General features: G+C 36.4%; 1 protein-coding gene across 3 annotated transcripts in view; it reads left to right on the forward strand.

Moving 5' to 3' along the window:
• The window catches only part of Cntn4 (contactin 4), a 904,382-nt gene that overhangs the window by 691,737 nt on the left and 197,926 nt on the right, over positions 1-14,719 (forward strand). For all 3 annotated transcript variants that reach the window (XM_076940198.1, XM_076940197.1, XM_034511644.2), the window contains one exon: positions 3,868-4,106. In XM_076940198.1, the coding sequence (XP_076796313.1) occupies positions 3,868-4,106 (239 nt within the window). The remainder of the gene's footprint in view (positions 1-3,867; positions 4,107-14,719) is intronic.

Consider the following 14,719-nt stretch of genomic DNA (forward strand, 5'->3'; position numbering starts at 1 on the left):
GCCCATGGCTCCAAAGGGATAAGAGTCCTTCATTGTAAGTAAACATGGCTGCAAACACCAGGTAGATAAGCCAGAAGGTTAAATGTGCACATCCCAACTTGCAAGCAAAGTGCAGAAAAAGCAAACTCAGAATGGTGCAAGTCCTCAGTCTCTCAAAACTTGTCTCCAGTTGTTTTAGTTGCCAATTAATGTCTACTCAAATTGTCCTGGCAGCAGAAAATTGTCTACTCAGAAAATTAATGTCTACTCAAATTGTCCTTGCTACCCACCCGAGTATGCTAGGTCATTTTCAGCAAACTCTGCCATCTCTCAGTATCCCTGTGTTATCACATGGACAATTAGAACAGCATGTACTCTCTAGTAAGTTATAAAGAAAAATTAAATATAAACTATCATCTCCAAAGTCACAAGTAGGCATTACAAAGTAATGACACATGCACACACACACACACACACACACACACACACACACACACACACATATGCACACACACAGACAGACATTTCAATGAGTTTTACATAACTATTAGTACATATACCTATATACCAGTTTAAATTAACAAAATTTTATTGATTAAGAAGTTGAAAGTGAGAAAGTTTAAGTGTTTCCCCTTACATAACAGAGATTTAACTTTGGTACTTTCCCTCCAGTTATAAACTACAAAAGCATATATCTTCTTAAATAGCTGCTTTCTGGTTGCTAAATTCATCCCTCAGAATTCAGAGTACTTTACGGCTACTAGCCACTATAAGAGCTTAAAAAAAAATACTTCACCAGAAAAAAAATTTATAGTTGTATATATTTTATTTCAACTCTCATTGGAGAAATGTGAAATGATTAATTTTACACTTGTAAATTACTTTGTAATGTCTACTTGTGACTTTGGAGATGATAGTTTATATTTAATTTTTAAATAACTTATTAGAGAGTACATGCTGTTCTAATTGTCCATGTGATAACACAGGGATACTGAGAGATGGCACGGTTGGCTGAAAATGGGATTATGGGGTTGAGTACAGACAATATTGCCTGTCTTTCTGACTTTACAAATCTTTTCTTACTGGAAGGGTGTCCCTGGTAGATTATGTTTCCTATGTTTATGGTGACGTAGTATTTGGTCTTTTCCTATCTTAATATTTAGGAATTTCTGTTGTTGTAATGTTTTGGTTTTTGTTTGTTTTTGCTTTTGAGAATAACCAACTTACTGGATGTTGTGTAAGTTTCATTTTTCATCTTTTTTAGATTTTTTAAAAATATTTTGGGGGGTGTTTTATCTGCAAGTGTGTCTATATAGCATGTATATTCCTGGTACCTATGGATGTCAGAAGAAGATATCGGAGTTTCAGGTGGCTGTTAGCTGGCATGAGGATACCAGGAATTGAACGTAGGTCCTCTGGAAAAACAAATACTTATAAATATTGAGTGGCTGCTGCATTCTTTTGTAACTTTTCCTAGAATATAATCAAACATCTACTTATTTCAGATATGGCACTAATAACAGACCAAAGAGACTATGGTCCCAAAATCTAGATTAGTTTTCCTTTTAAAGACTACCCCACATGAGTGACAACTCAGAAAAATAATACCCCTAAAGCTCCTTCTATCACTTGAGGTTAGAGTTACTTCTTCCCAGAAGTCTTCATAGTTATATAACTCTGAGAAAAGGTTTTATGGATATATTAAGTTTCAGGAACTTCCTGATACTCAGGTATTTGTTTACTCTCTGAGCCTTGTAAGATTCATTTACTTTCTGAGTCTTAACAATCTTTTCTTCAGGATAGAATGTTTTATATCAGAAAAATTGTTTGATGACCTTGGAACTTGTTTATTTATGCTCAGTATCCTCTCCACATCAGCATGGGGTTACTTCTAATTACAAGAACATGCGTAGAGTGATTAGCTTTTCTCATAGAAACATAATTATAGCTCTCCAAAATAATGCATGAGGAAATGCTGTAATTCTGGGATAAAGAGAGAGCAATCTACACGACCCTTGCTTTGTATGTCAACAATGGCTTATTAAGGCAAAGCATGTTTCTTGTTACATATTCAGTAGTTGAGGTCAATTACAGTTGGGATTCACTGAAGGATTAAACAGCAAAGATGTCTTCTACAGTAATTAGTCTTCTCTTTATAGAGCTCAAGTGGCCTTTCTGCCATTTACCAGGGACCATTCATGCATTTAGAATTTAACCAGGATCATAGAAAAGAATGACCTATAGTAACTCAGCCAAGAATTTCTTCAACCAGGGGCTCCCTGTGCGTTTTGATTTTTTCTTTTTTCCTCCAACAAAGTGATTTTTAACAATAAATGAAATCTTGTATAATCAGGGCCTATAGCCAGTATATCTTGTTTCAATATGGAACATATCTGTGGTTCACACTTCACATAGAGGAAGGGTGAATTATCTAGAGCTGAAGAAGTTTGGTGTCCTTGGAACATGATAGTTGACTATAGCCAATCAGATAAATTCATTGAGATTTAGGGTTCTTTGAATTTGAAATCATGGGTTCATATACTCAGTCATAAAATGTTTTAATCCTTATGAAAACCAAAAACTGTCAAAGGAATATTTCTAGATAGGACTGCTCTCATGGGATGAGTTAGTGTTGCAGTTAATATTTAATAAACAGGGGCACCTGATCTGGCTTGTTCTCAAGCAGCCACCATGTTCCTGACTAGAGAAGGCCTGAGGCCAAAAGTGGCAGCATGCTCCTGCCACTGTTCAGCTCAGACCCATGGCTCAGGCTGACCAGAAACACCAGCCATGGCACCCATGAGACACAAACGTGGTGGCTAGAGCTGTCAATCCACCACGTGTCCAAAATGCTTGACACAACCCCAGATAATACCAGCCATGCCTCCAACTGCTGGTAGAATGAAGACTCTCATGCTTAAAGATATCCAATTGCTTTATATATTTAAAAATGCTCCATTAACAATTTGCCCACATAATTAGAGTTGTTTCCCAATATCTAACCTTAAGATATAAATTGTTACCCAGGTTCTCCATGGCTGCTATATCTGTCCTCCTCCTAGCTCCTCCTCTTCCTCTCCTAGTTCCTCCCACGTTAGTTCCTCCCAAATTACCGAGCTTTATTGTAAAGTGTGTGGGGAGGGTGGTATCCTGCTACAAGTGAGTATTTGCAAACATGCTTCTCTGACCACTATTCCACATTCATTTTCTTATGGATATTACTTTTTCAACTGTATTTCCTGTATCAATGGAATTAAACCACCAGTGTGTATGTGGTGAATAATGACTGTAATACCTAATTATCAGCATATTAAATTTGTAGAGAAGTATTCAACCTTCAAAGGAACAAGAGACTTACAGCAGACAGTGGGAGGAAAAAGGAATAGAATTGAGTGAATTTCAGCTATTACTCTGTCTCTAGTTAAGTAAAGATTTAGATTCATTGCTTTGTTCTTCTGTGTCAAACCTTCATAAAAAAAGTTAATGAAAAGGATGGAATGCATCAAATGCCACAAAGTTCTCTGTAAACCTGTAATCTAATCTACTATAATGACTATTATTATATAAAAAGAGTGATCTAAATAGTGTCCTTGGTAGCATATCACATTACTATGTCAAGGTTATTTGAGGGTCTTTAACACTTGCATTCCCTTAGAACTTGCTACAAAGTGCTTGACACATGCTTATTCCTTTGGCTTATAAAGGTGGGGCCTTTCTGAGTCCACTTCCAGGGCATCTCCTATACTTGTTAAGATAAAACATTATGGGCTAACAGTAAGCAGCCTTTAAGTGACTGTGATTACCTCCTGTTTATATTTTGCAGTGTGAAGGGCAACAATCTAAGTTTCTACCTTGACCATTTCTATTCTAAATGTAACAAAGCTCCAGGGCCAATGACATATTCACAGTGATGATTCTTGTTCTTGCAGAACTGAGCTATGCCTGGATCTTCAATGAATACCCTTCCTATCAGGATAACCGTCGCTTCGTTTCTCAAGAGACTGGGAATCTGTATATTGCCAAAGTGGAAAAATCTGATGTTGGTAATTATACCTGTGTAGTTACCAATACTGTGACCAACCACAAGGTCCTGGGACCACCCACACCACTAATCCTGAGAAATGATGGTGAGTTGTCTACACAATGTTGTTGTTAGTTCTGTTTATGGGGATTATGGCAGGGTGTGAAAAGATACTGTAGTCTTGTCATATAATACTATAAAAAAGTTTAATAATTTCTATATTTGGTGCCTGTTATTTTTTTCCACTTGAGTAAGAAATAAGCCCACAAACCCATTTTGGAAAACTAATTAGAGGTCTGATCGCTAATCTCAACAGGGATGGTATGTGGACTTAGGCAAATATAAATAAGAGGATCTTAAATTGTATACACAGGCAAAATGAAGTGAAGAGTTGAACAATTAACTCACTAATCAGTTCTGTATAATTTAGTATTCGTGGTCCAGAAAGTGTTTTTAAATTATCCTAATAATATCTAGATTTACAATAGTGAAGCCATAGTTCTACCACAAAGAAATTCAGAAATGTGGATAGCTCATTTGAAACAAAAATTTTAATTCCCTACCCCATTATGAGAATATTTTAAGAAAACATATGATTTTTATGTAATGTCCAGATATCAAAGGCTATGTAACCAAGTGGTTTTTAAAGACATTCTTGTTAGCCAAGGTGTGCGGATACCATGACTCTTTCTACTGTGGGCTTTTATATATTCCTAAAATCCTGTCTTAGTCCAAAAGTCTGACTCAGGAGGTGATGTGGACTTTGTCTTTCTGTTTCTTTAGAAATACAACATTTTTTTTCCCAGAAATCCATCTTTCCATATCTGCTGTTTCCACCCATGTGGCATCTGGCAACTTCTCATTAAACTCCAGAGAAATCCATCACTATACACCCCCTTCCACCACCACACATACACACTCAGACATGAATTCCTTAGCATGCTGAATTTACCAGTGTGTGTCACTAAATATACCTGAACTATCTTGCTTACTGCTGTCTAGTATAGAAGGTAGCAGATAGAAATGTCTCGTTAAATATTCATCAGAAAAATGAAAACAAAGTATAATTAAGCCCTCTAGGAAGAACCAATGTGAAGACTTGAAGATTCACAGTTGACAGGTTTAGGTTTCTAGTCTAAAAAGAAAAAAAAGACAAAGCAAAACAACAAAAAACTTCTCATATGCCTTTTAACAGGAATGACAAGATTTTATCATACAAGAAAAAAATGATCAGTCTAGATACTAATAACAGGAGTGGTTGGTCATTTACTATGTGCTAGTTTGCTTACTTATCTCATTTAAAACTTGAGTAAGTTTCCAGTATAGCATTCCACCTACTGACTCAAGAGTCTTGCTTCTTCTTATCATCTGAAGCTCTTACATAACGTCATATAAGAAGAAATTGCTGTCTCATTTCCGAATGTATTACTCTGACCATCTATTTTCTTACAATGCCAGGGATTGAACTCAGGTCCCTGCTCATGCTAGGCAAGTGCTGTGCCACTGAGCTATACACCCACCCTACTCAGCCTCTCTAGATTACCATAGAACTTTGTGTCCAAGTGAGTTTAAACATGAAGTTTTTAGATCAGGGTATTAACAATCAAATTAGCTATTTAGAGATTGTTTAAACGTCATTATAATACAGACCACACTGAAAATTGTTAATGAATAGTTCAGTTTTCAGTCACTTTGTCATTCATTTAACATGTATTTATTTAGCACTAGCTATGTGAAAGCCATGATTCTGTGTTCCAGTAAATAGAAAAACAGGCCCCTATTTAATATTTCCTATGTTCTTCTGGGCAGTATGGCAACAAGAAGCATTATGTGTGTGCAAGTTTCAGTTTACATAAAACAATACATAAAACAATTCATAAAAACAATAATACATAAATATATTGTGATAAAATAGAAGTTTTATGGGCTAGATATCTACCGAAGAAAGGGTTGCTATGGAAATCCTTTCTGAAGATGGCATTAAGGCTATCCTGGCATGATAAGAAGCCAGTCCTGAGATGATTAGGAAGAGGAATAGTCCAAGCTGAGCTGTCGTCACATTCAAAGGTCCTAAGGTAAAGAAGAAATACCAAGAAAAATTTACATCTTCTGGGATTAAGAAAAACATGAGTGTGCATCACACTTACTAATCAGGGCACAGATGATTTAAGAAGTTTAAAAGGATCATGGGCCAATCATGCAGACCAGAGAGAAAAGACTGAATTTTATTTCTCAGACGTGTTTCTCAACCTCCCTAACACTGTGACACTTTAATATAGTTGGGTGATGATGCCCAACTATAAAGTTGTTTCATTGCTGCTTCATAACTGTAATTTTTCTACAATGATGAATGGATGATATATGATATGTGACCTTTGTAGGAGGTTACAACCCTCAAGTTGAGAGCAATTGTTCTAGAGCAATGAGAAGCACTTTGGCATTTGTAGCTGAATTTTTTAGGAAGACTAATTGGCTGCTTTCTAGAACAAAAGAAAATTCCAGAAAGTTGGTATAGACAATGTGTATCTACTCAGAAAAGTGTTGTGAAAATTCACCTATGGATGGTGGTAACCTGGGCTAAGGAGAATAGCAAGGACAGAAATGTATCTGAGGTAGAGTTTGCACTATAATGTGCAAATGTGTCAGAATTTAACAATGCACTGTATATGAGAGAGGACAGATGAAAAAGTCAAGAATGAAACATACCTGTCTGTCTTAGCAACTGACGCTATATGAAAGCTACATGCTAAAATAATTAAACTGGCTTAGCAGGAAGACTTACAAAGTTGAGGATCCTAGTTTTCCTATTATCGACAAAGCCCTGGTGCAAGAGTTTTCTATTGGAAGCAGAAAGAATTACCTGTTTTCTAGTGTTTTGGTCAATTTCTCTGTCATAGTATTCATCTGACATGTATTTGTTACTGACTTTTTCATCCTTGCCCTACTCAAGGAAAGACTTTGCAAATCTCATTAGACTGAGGATGAATACTAGCATCCTGACTTCAACACAACAAAGTGTTGTGATGAAATTACTGTGCTGGATTCTTGTCACATTATTATGTTGCATTGTATCCACGAAATGAAAAAATTATCAGTTTAAAAAGTAGGCAAGGAGATGGAGCTACATGAGACATAATTTTAAAAAATGGCAAGGTACCAGCTCTGTCAAAAGGCACAATGCCACCTTTCCAGAAACAAAGATGAAAATAGGATTTGCTTCCATGGTGTGTTTTTAAAGATTTATTTATTTATGTATATAAGTACACTGTAGCTGTCTTCAGACACACCCGAAGAGGGCATCGGATCTCATTACAGATGGTTGTGAGCCACCATATAGTTGCCAGGAATTGAACACAGGACCTCTAGAAGAACAGGCAGTGCTCTAAACACTGAGCCATTTCTCTAGCCCCCTTCAGTGGCATTTTATACAAGATTATTTTAAAACACAGCCCTTTGGGGGGGCTCTAAATAAAATGTATGTATGCCAAAATATTTTATCAAGGGGATTACCTGCCTTGGTGTGTCAAGTCATGGATATAATGAAATATTTACTTGGATACAGAAAGATGTAGATGAAGACAAACATGATAGAAACCTGCTGCCTTTGGAAGTGAGAAGCAAAATTAGGAACACGGAAACTCCAGCATCATCACATATACATCAAGCTGCCAGAAACTTTGCCTTTTGCTTGGTTTTTAGATTTATTTCTAAAATTTTTGTCAAGTCCATCTCCATAGAAATGACCAATGCTTTGCGTTAGAATATTTTATCACAGAATTAACAGGCTAAACACCTCACTCTTCAGCAATTAATGCCCATTCCCTCTTAATTTGCATGAGAGTTGCATGGTAAAAATTTATAATATCTTTCTCATTTAGACTGGAGTACATAAAATGGATATGAAGTTCCATTACTAAGCACAAAACAGGTTATTTAATTAGCTCCTGTCTGAAGGTGAGAGAACACAGGAGATATAAATCAAAAGGATATTGCAAAATTAAGATGACATCCTTAATAAAATCTATTCTGTGAGAATAAAAAAAATCTATGAAATTATCACTCTATAGGAACTGGAATTTAATGACAATGTTAGGCTGATATACGCAAGGAATGTAGAATTAGTATAGTCATTTTGATCACTGAAGCACACTCAAAATTTCACACCCTCTTTTCTGACTTGGAAATATCACAAGTAAGGCAGAGGCAGCTCAAGTCCGAACTAAGCTAATTGCCACAATGGATGCTTTGCATTGCTGTGAGCAGACACAACTTAATGACTACATCTTCCTACTATTCAAGTCATGGCTTTTGAGTGAGGCAATTCTAGACTCACTGCTTCCAGTCCGAAAGGTCACCATAGAGTCATAAAAAGTGAACCATGAATCTTGGCTCAGGTGTTGACAGGATTCAGGTGTGGTGTCCCACATTCATCTCATTATATTGACTTGTGCTCCTAGCTCATTATCCCACAGGTTTTTGCACTGGCTCTTTCTTTAACCTAGCACTTCACAGTGCATTTTTCTGGCTTACTTCATCCTTAGTCAATTTTTGAAAAGGAAATAAAACAGAACGACAGAGGAGCAGACTCTCTGGGTAGAAGCAAGACCCATCAGTAACTGGATTTTTTTATTAGATATTTTATTTACATTTTAAATGTTATCCCCTTTCTTGTCCACCCCCCCAGAATCCCTCTATCCCATCCCACTATGAGGGTGTTCCCCCATTCACCTGCTCACCCACTCCCGTCTCCCTGCCTTGGCATTCTCCTACACTGGTGCATTGAGCCTTCACAGATCCAAGGGCCTCTCCTCCCATTGATGCCAGACAAGGCCATCCTCTACTATATACGCAGCTAGAGCCATGGGTCCCTCCATGTGTACTCCTTGGTAGGTAGTTTCATCCCTGGGAGCTCTGGGGGTCTGGTTGATTGATATTGTTGTTCTTCCTATGGCGTTACAAACCCCTTCAGCTCCTTCAGTCCTTTCTCTAACTCCTACATTGGGGATGAAAAGATTGCTCAGTGGTTTAGAGCACTGACTGCTCTTCCAGACATTCCAGGTTCAATTCCCAGTAACTGGCTATTTCCTGTGGCTATTTCACGTGGAAATTTCAGTACAGAGTATTGCTCCTTCAGAGAACCTGTGCTTGAACCTCAGGACCCATGTTGGGCAACTCCCAACCACCGTTAACTTAGTTTCTGGGGCCCTGACTCCCTCTCCTGACCTTTCTGTGTACCTGCACACATGAGCACATAACCACACACAGATCAACAGCATTTAAAGATGTTAAATTTTACATCTTTGTTTTGGAGGGAAAGGGGTTACTGAAGAGCTGAGAAATGAGGCAGGCATTATTAGATAGATTTCTGGCCCCTATACACCTTGCTGTTTAACTGAGCTTCAGGAAAAGCTGTCCTAATTGTTCTTTAGAGTCATGTACCTTCTTTTTCTCTTTCCTTAATATATAGCCTTTTAATTTTGTATTTGAGATTCTTCTAAGTAACCAAAGCTTGTTCTACAAGTAGTCAAATACACACACACACACACACACACATGTATATGACATATGTATATACTAAATATAATATATAACATATATAATATATATAAATTGTATATATGTACATATGTGTGTAATTGAAAGTTGTTAGACAAATATGATAGAATTTTATTTCAGAGTTCACAGTAATTTTCTACATATTTTTCACCTGCTGTGAAAAATAACATAAGTTATTTTTTTGTTAACAAGTGCCTATTGCTTAGGTATCCAGAAAGAAAAATATTTTAATTAGAAAAAAGGGCATCTGAGTTATTACTAGTACTGGTACATTGGTCCATTGATCAATATTAGCCCCTAATACTGGTCATTAATAACAGTGAGCCCAGTGTATTATATACTTTCTGCACAGGTCTAAAAACTTAATCCCAAATTTTCCATGAAAAGTGACAGATGAATGTAAAACACATATTAGAAAAAAATAATAGAATTTGATGATAACCAGAATGGCTAATTCCTATATCTTCAGTCATTACCCTCCACTGTGCTTTTATCTATGTTCCTTGAAACTGGCTGGAGATTGGTTTGCACATATTTTGTTTTGCTCAGTAGTACCAAGACAATTGATGAGCAAAATGATTTCAGCCTGCTTCTGTTTTTTGTGCCCATGTTTTTGCACACTTATTGTTAAATATTTTTAACTATTTTCCCCAATTACAACTCTACATGGAAAGATACAACAGAAGAATAGGGAACAACAAATATAACTGTAGAGGTTTTCAAGTTCTTTGTTCTCTTTAATCCTTATATTTATTTATATCTTAGGTATATATATATATATATGTGTGTGTGTGTGTGTGTGTGTGTGTGTGTGTGTGTGTCTTTATGTGGAATTTACTTCTTTGAATGTTTATACTTTATCAGAAAATTAAAATATTGAAAGTGAATGCCTGTGGCTTTTTCCTTGTAGGTTATTGAATCGCAAATTGTCAACCCAAAACCCATGAACTTAGGATCAATACTAAGTGAACTCAGTAGTGTGTGTGTGTGTGTGTGTGTGTGTGTGTGTGTGTGTGTGTGTGTAAAACAATAATAATTGACAGGGAAAAAATCGTTAATTTGAAAGGGAGTGGGCAGAATGGGAAGAGGAAAACGAGCTGGAAATAGTGGAAATATAATAATCTTGTATGAAATTCTTGAAAAATAACAATTTCCATTTTTAAAATACTGAAAGTGTATATTTATGTTCTCAAAGTGTAAGTGAAGTTCCTAACCATGTTTTCTTAAGTCTTCACCGTCCGCCGACTTAATAGTGTTCAGCTGTGAAAGTGTTTGTCAGGCTCAGTATGAAGTGTTTAATGTTCTTACCTTAAATCATGCTTTAACCTAATAAAAGATAGACCAAATGATGATGATCTCAGCATCTCCTCCATTCAAAAACAGAAAAGAGAAAAGGAGCCAAAGTGGACAAAAATCAATGTGACTAACATATGTAGGACTAAAACAGAGAAGGGAGAGCAGAAAGAGTTGTAGAGTACAGTAACAGATGTACCTACAACCAATGTGAGATAGTGAGCTCACTTCTATGGTCCCTAGTTCTCTTTACAGTATAAGTGAGATACCCATATTAAATTATATCTAATATTCTTCTTGCCATTTAGGGGAGTCTAGGAAAATCTTTTCAACTTTCTTCAGTCTTAGACTTTTCAAAGATCAGGTCATATAAAACACTACAGACAAGACAAACGATCTTCATTGTGTCAGAAGAGCCCAATTTCTCTCAAATGCAAATCTTAGAAAACAGCAAAGTATATTCATATTCTGTACACAGGAGCTATGGTATGAGTATGGCATCTCTATCAACATTAAAATTTCTAGTGCCACAAAAGAACACAGCCTATCCAGTAGTTCCAACTTTAAAACACAAGCAAATTTTTAAAGAAAAAAAGAAGGGAGGTTTTCTTAGATATTTATTGTTTCCATATCACATTTTCTCTATTATGATCTTGCTAAAGCTCACAGCAAGTATTCCTAATGTTTCCCCAACCTGCATTAAAGCCTCATGAGGGCCCTAGCAACCACTATTTGTCTTCATGAGTAAATCAGCTTTATTTATGGGCCACTTAATTAACCTAGAGGTCATAGTTTTTAAAAAGACATTAGAGTGTTTCTTTTAGTGTGTACTTGACCAACTTCGAGTCTTTTATTGATATTTCAGCATTTTGGCAACAGGCTATACCCTCCATTTAAATATAAATTGTATTATTTAAGTATTTCTCCCCCAAATTCTTTGCTTTATTTAAGTCTCATTTTTTAATTGCGACTTTGGTGCAGCTTTGTCACAGCAATCGTGTCTTGTTTTTAATTTTCTAGCAACATCACAGTTGAGGATCTGTGGGTGTAAAACATGTTTGATGAGAACATCTAAATGACTAAAGGATGTGAGACATTTTTCTAAGCTGTCTTTCCTAATCTGATTTAATAGAGTCTTAATGGCTGTGGATCTTCTGAAGGTTTGACAAGCTTAGGAACTTGGCAGTCAGCTTTAGACCTCTATTTCAGCCGCTTCCATTTCAGGTCCATGGAAGCCAAAGGTCTTGGATGGTCATTTAGCTAGTCAGTTAGGAAGCATCTGTTTAGTGTTCATGGTGGACACTACACTGTAAAGTCAAAAGACCCAGTTTTCAGCACATTGGAACATAACCTTAGGGAACTCCAAACTAACAAAGTGCCTAGTGATATTGTTTACTGGAATTATAAAACCGGATTCTCAACAAAAGCATAACAGATGGAGAAACTGGAGATAAAATAATGTACTAGAGGTATATTGCCTAGAAGTGTGTTGCTTTGGCCAATGGCTTTATTTACTTATTTTCTTATTGGGCTGGGGATATATAGATTAGAGAACAATTTTAAGGAATCTCTTCTTTTACTTCATCCTGTCGGTCCAATAATCAAAATCAGTTGGTTTGGCAGCAAGCCCTTTTTGCCAGGTGTGCCATCTTGCTGCTCCCATTACTTCTAATCATGTATTTAACCACTAAATATTGAACAAGTAAACCCTTTGTAAGCTTGCCAGTAAGAATGTGGAAGGTTTTCTGTACTCAGAAATGATATAGTTAAGATGTCTAGTTGGAGTGTGAAGCAAGAGTGAGGCTTTATTTGATGATTCACATTCAGTGATATGCCAATGTTAACGAATGGAATTGAGTATAGATTGAAAGCTTATATTTGAGGGATGCTTGCATAATCTTGATAATCATCTTCCAAGAAGACTTGAACACCTAAAATGAGAAAAGTGTCGCCAGCAGAAGACAGTCCGTGCTTACAGACTCTTCAGACAAGCCATGCCCATGACCTGTTTCAATGGATAATATTAAAATTTTCTGCATAAAGAAGTTGGCTATTCTAGGATAAATTCTAAAAATTTCTATCATTCTTACTATATTCTAAATTTTTTTTTGTTTTAAGCATACTATCTATTTTGTTATTGCTTGTTAAAGAGTACTTTTATTTTTAAAAGTCATTCCAAATTTGCTAAGCTTTTTGGAACCTCTTGTTAGTTCTAATAGTCTATTGATTAGATTGTTTTTTCAAATATCACTATCCTTCATTTTTTCTCAATGTTTAGGGTCAGCCCACTATGGCTTCTGGGCCTACCACCTGTCTTTACTATTAAAGTTTTATTAGCATACACTTACCTGCCCATTGATAGACATTTGTCTGTAACTGTTTCCAAACTACGTTGAGGAGAGAGTTTAGACCTTCTGTCCACAAAGTCCAAATGAATCCTGTGCTCTCAGAGCTTTCACTAAAAACCCTTGCTGACTTCTGATAGCATGATGTCATCACTAAATAGCAAAAGACTGTCTATCAACAGTACCTCTACTGATTTTAATTAGTGTTAGTACATGCAGAGGCAGAGAGAGAATTAATTAAACATAATAAGAAGAGTTTAGTATTTGTGAGTATCCTCAAAGGAGACAATATTAGCTCAGTATATCCTATAACCAATTTCATGTACTTGTCACAGCAAGTTACTCCATGCATTCAGATAACCATACACTCTCCTGGCAAAGCAGGAATCCATACTTTGTATGTCTTTGTATATACTGAGACAGATTTTACTTAAGACAGATAATGCATTTATTTTCGTTTCTTATGAATTTGTGAAACCATTCCAAAATTCTGATAGTAAAACATGATATCCTACCCTACCTCTCTCTAGCAGTGAGGACATAGTTTTGTTTAGACACTCAATAAAGTATAAATAATTCTGCTGGTTTTGGGGGTAGTGGTATATGAGATTCTGTGGTGGTTAATTTTTGTCACCTTGTCACAAGTTAGAGTTACCCGGAAAGAAAGGACCTCAGCTAAAGAACTGACTCCATCAGACTGGCCCATGAGCATAGGGGAGGGGCATTTTTGGATTAATGATTGATGTGGGAGGAGCCTAGATCACTGTGTATGGGCAGGTTGTTGTGCATTGTATAAGAAAGCAGGCTGAACACACCTTGAAAAGCAAGCCAGTAAGCAATGTTCCCCATGATTCCTGCCTGTTTCTGCTTGAGTGCTTTGCCTGACTTCTCTTCATAATAAGACTGTGACGGAGATGTGTAAGCCAAATGAAGAGGTTGTCGTCCGAGTCATTTTTGACTATAGGTATTATCTCAGCAACAGAAAGAAACTAGGACCAATCCTTAGACATTACATAAGATTTTCCTTCATACTAACAAAATATAAAAGCATGGCTTTTTTTAAAGGCCACAATGGCATACTCAGCCAAGGGAACTTGCATGAGTAATCAGATATTTCCAAATATTTTTTTGGTTAATGGAATGCATACCATGTGACTTGTTTTTCAAGAAAGTCAATGTGGGAACATTTTCCAAAATAATTTTGGCAATTATTATTTTTTTGTGTGGTAGAAAATCCCACTCAGTGGAAGTTAGTAAATGCTCGTTCCATCTGTGGTTTAATTTAGCAAGCACAGATCCCAGCTAAGGCAGGCGTTGGCAAAAAAATCTTTAGGCACACAGTTTTGCAAAACTGGCTTCCTTCTGCCAGCACAGCGCTCTGCAAATTGTACGTAAACAAGAGCAGCATGTGGTAGGTTTCACTTTCATATTCTGTAAATTGTGATCTAGTCCTTAAATTCTATAAGGGCATCAATCTTTAATAAGTGACTAGGTTTTAAATGTGGAACAATCTCTACCCACAAGG

Source organism: Arvicanthis niloticus, chromosome 9 (assembly GCF_011762505.2).
Source record: "Arvicanthis niloticus isolate mArvNil1 chromosome 9, mArvNil1.pat.X, whole genome shotgun sequence".
Classification (NCBI taxonomy): domain Eukaryota; kingdom Metazoa; phylum Chordata; class Mammalia; order Rodentia; family Muridae; genus Arvicanthis; species Arvicanthis niloticus.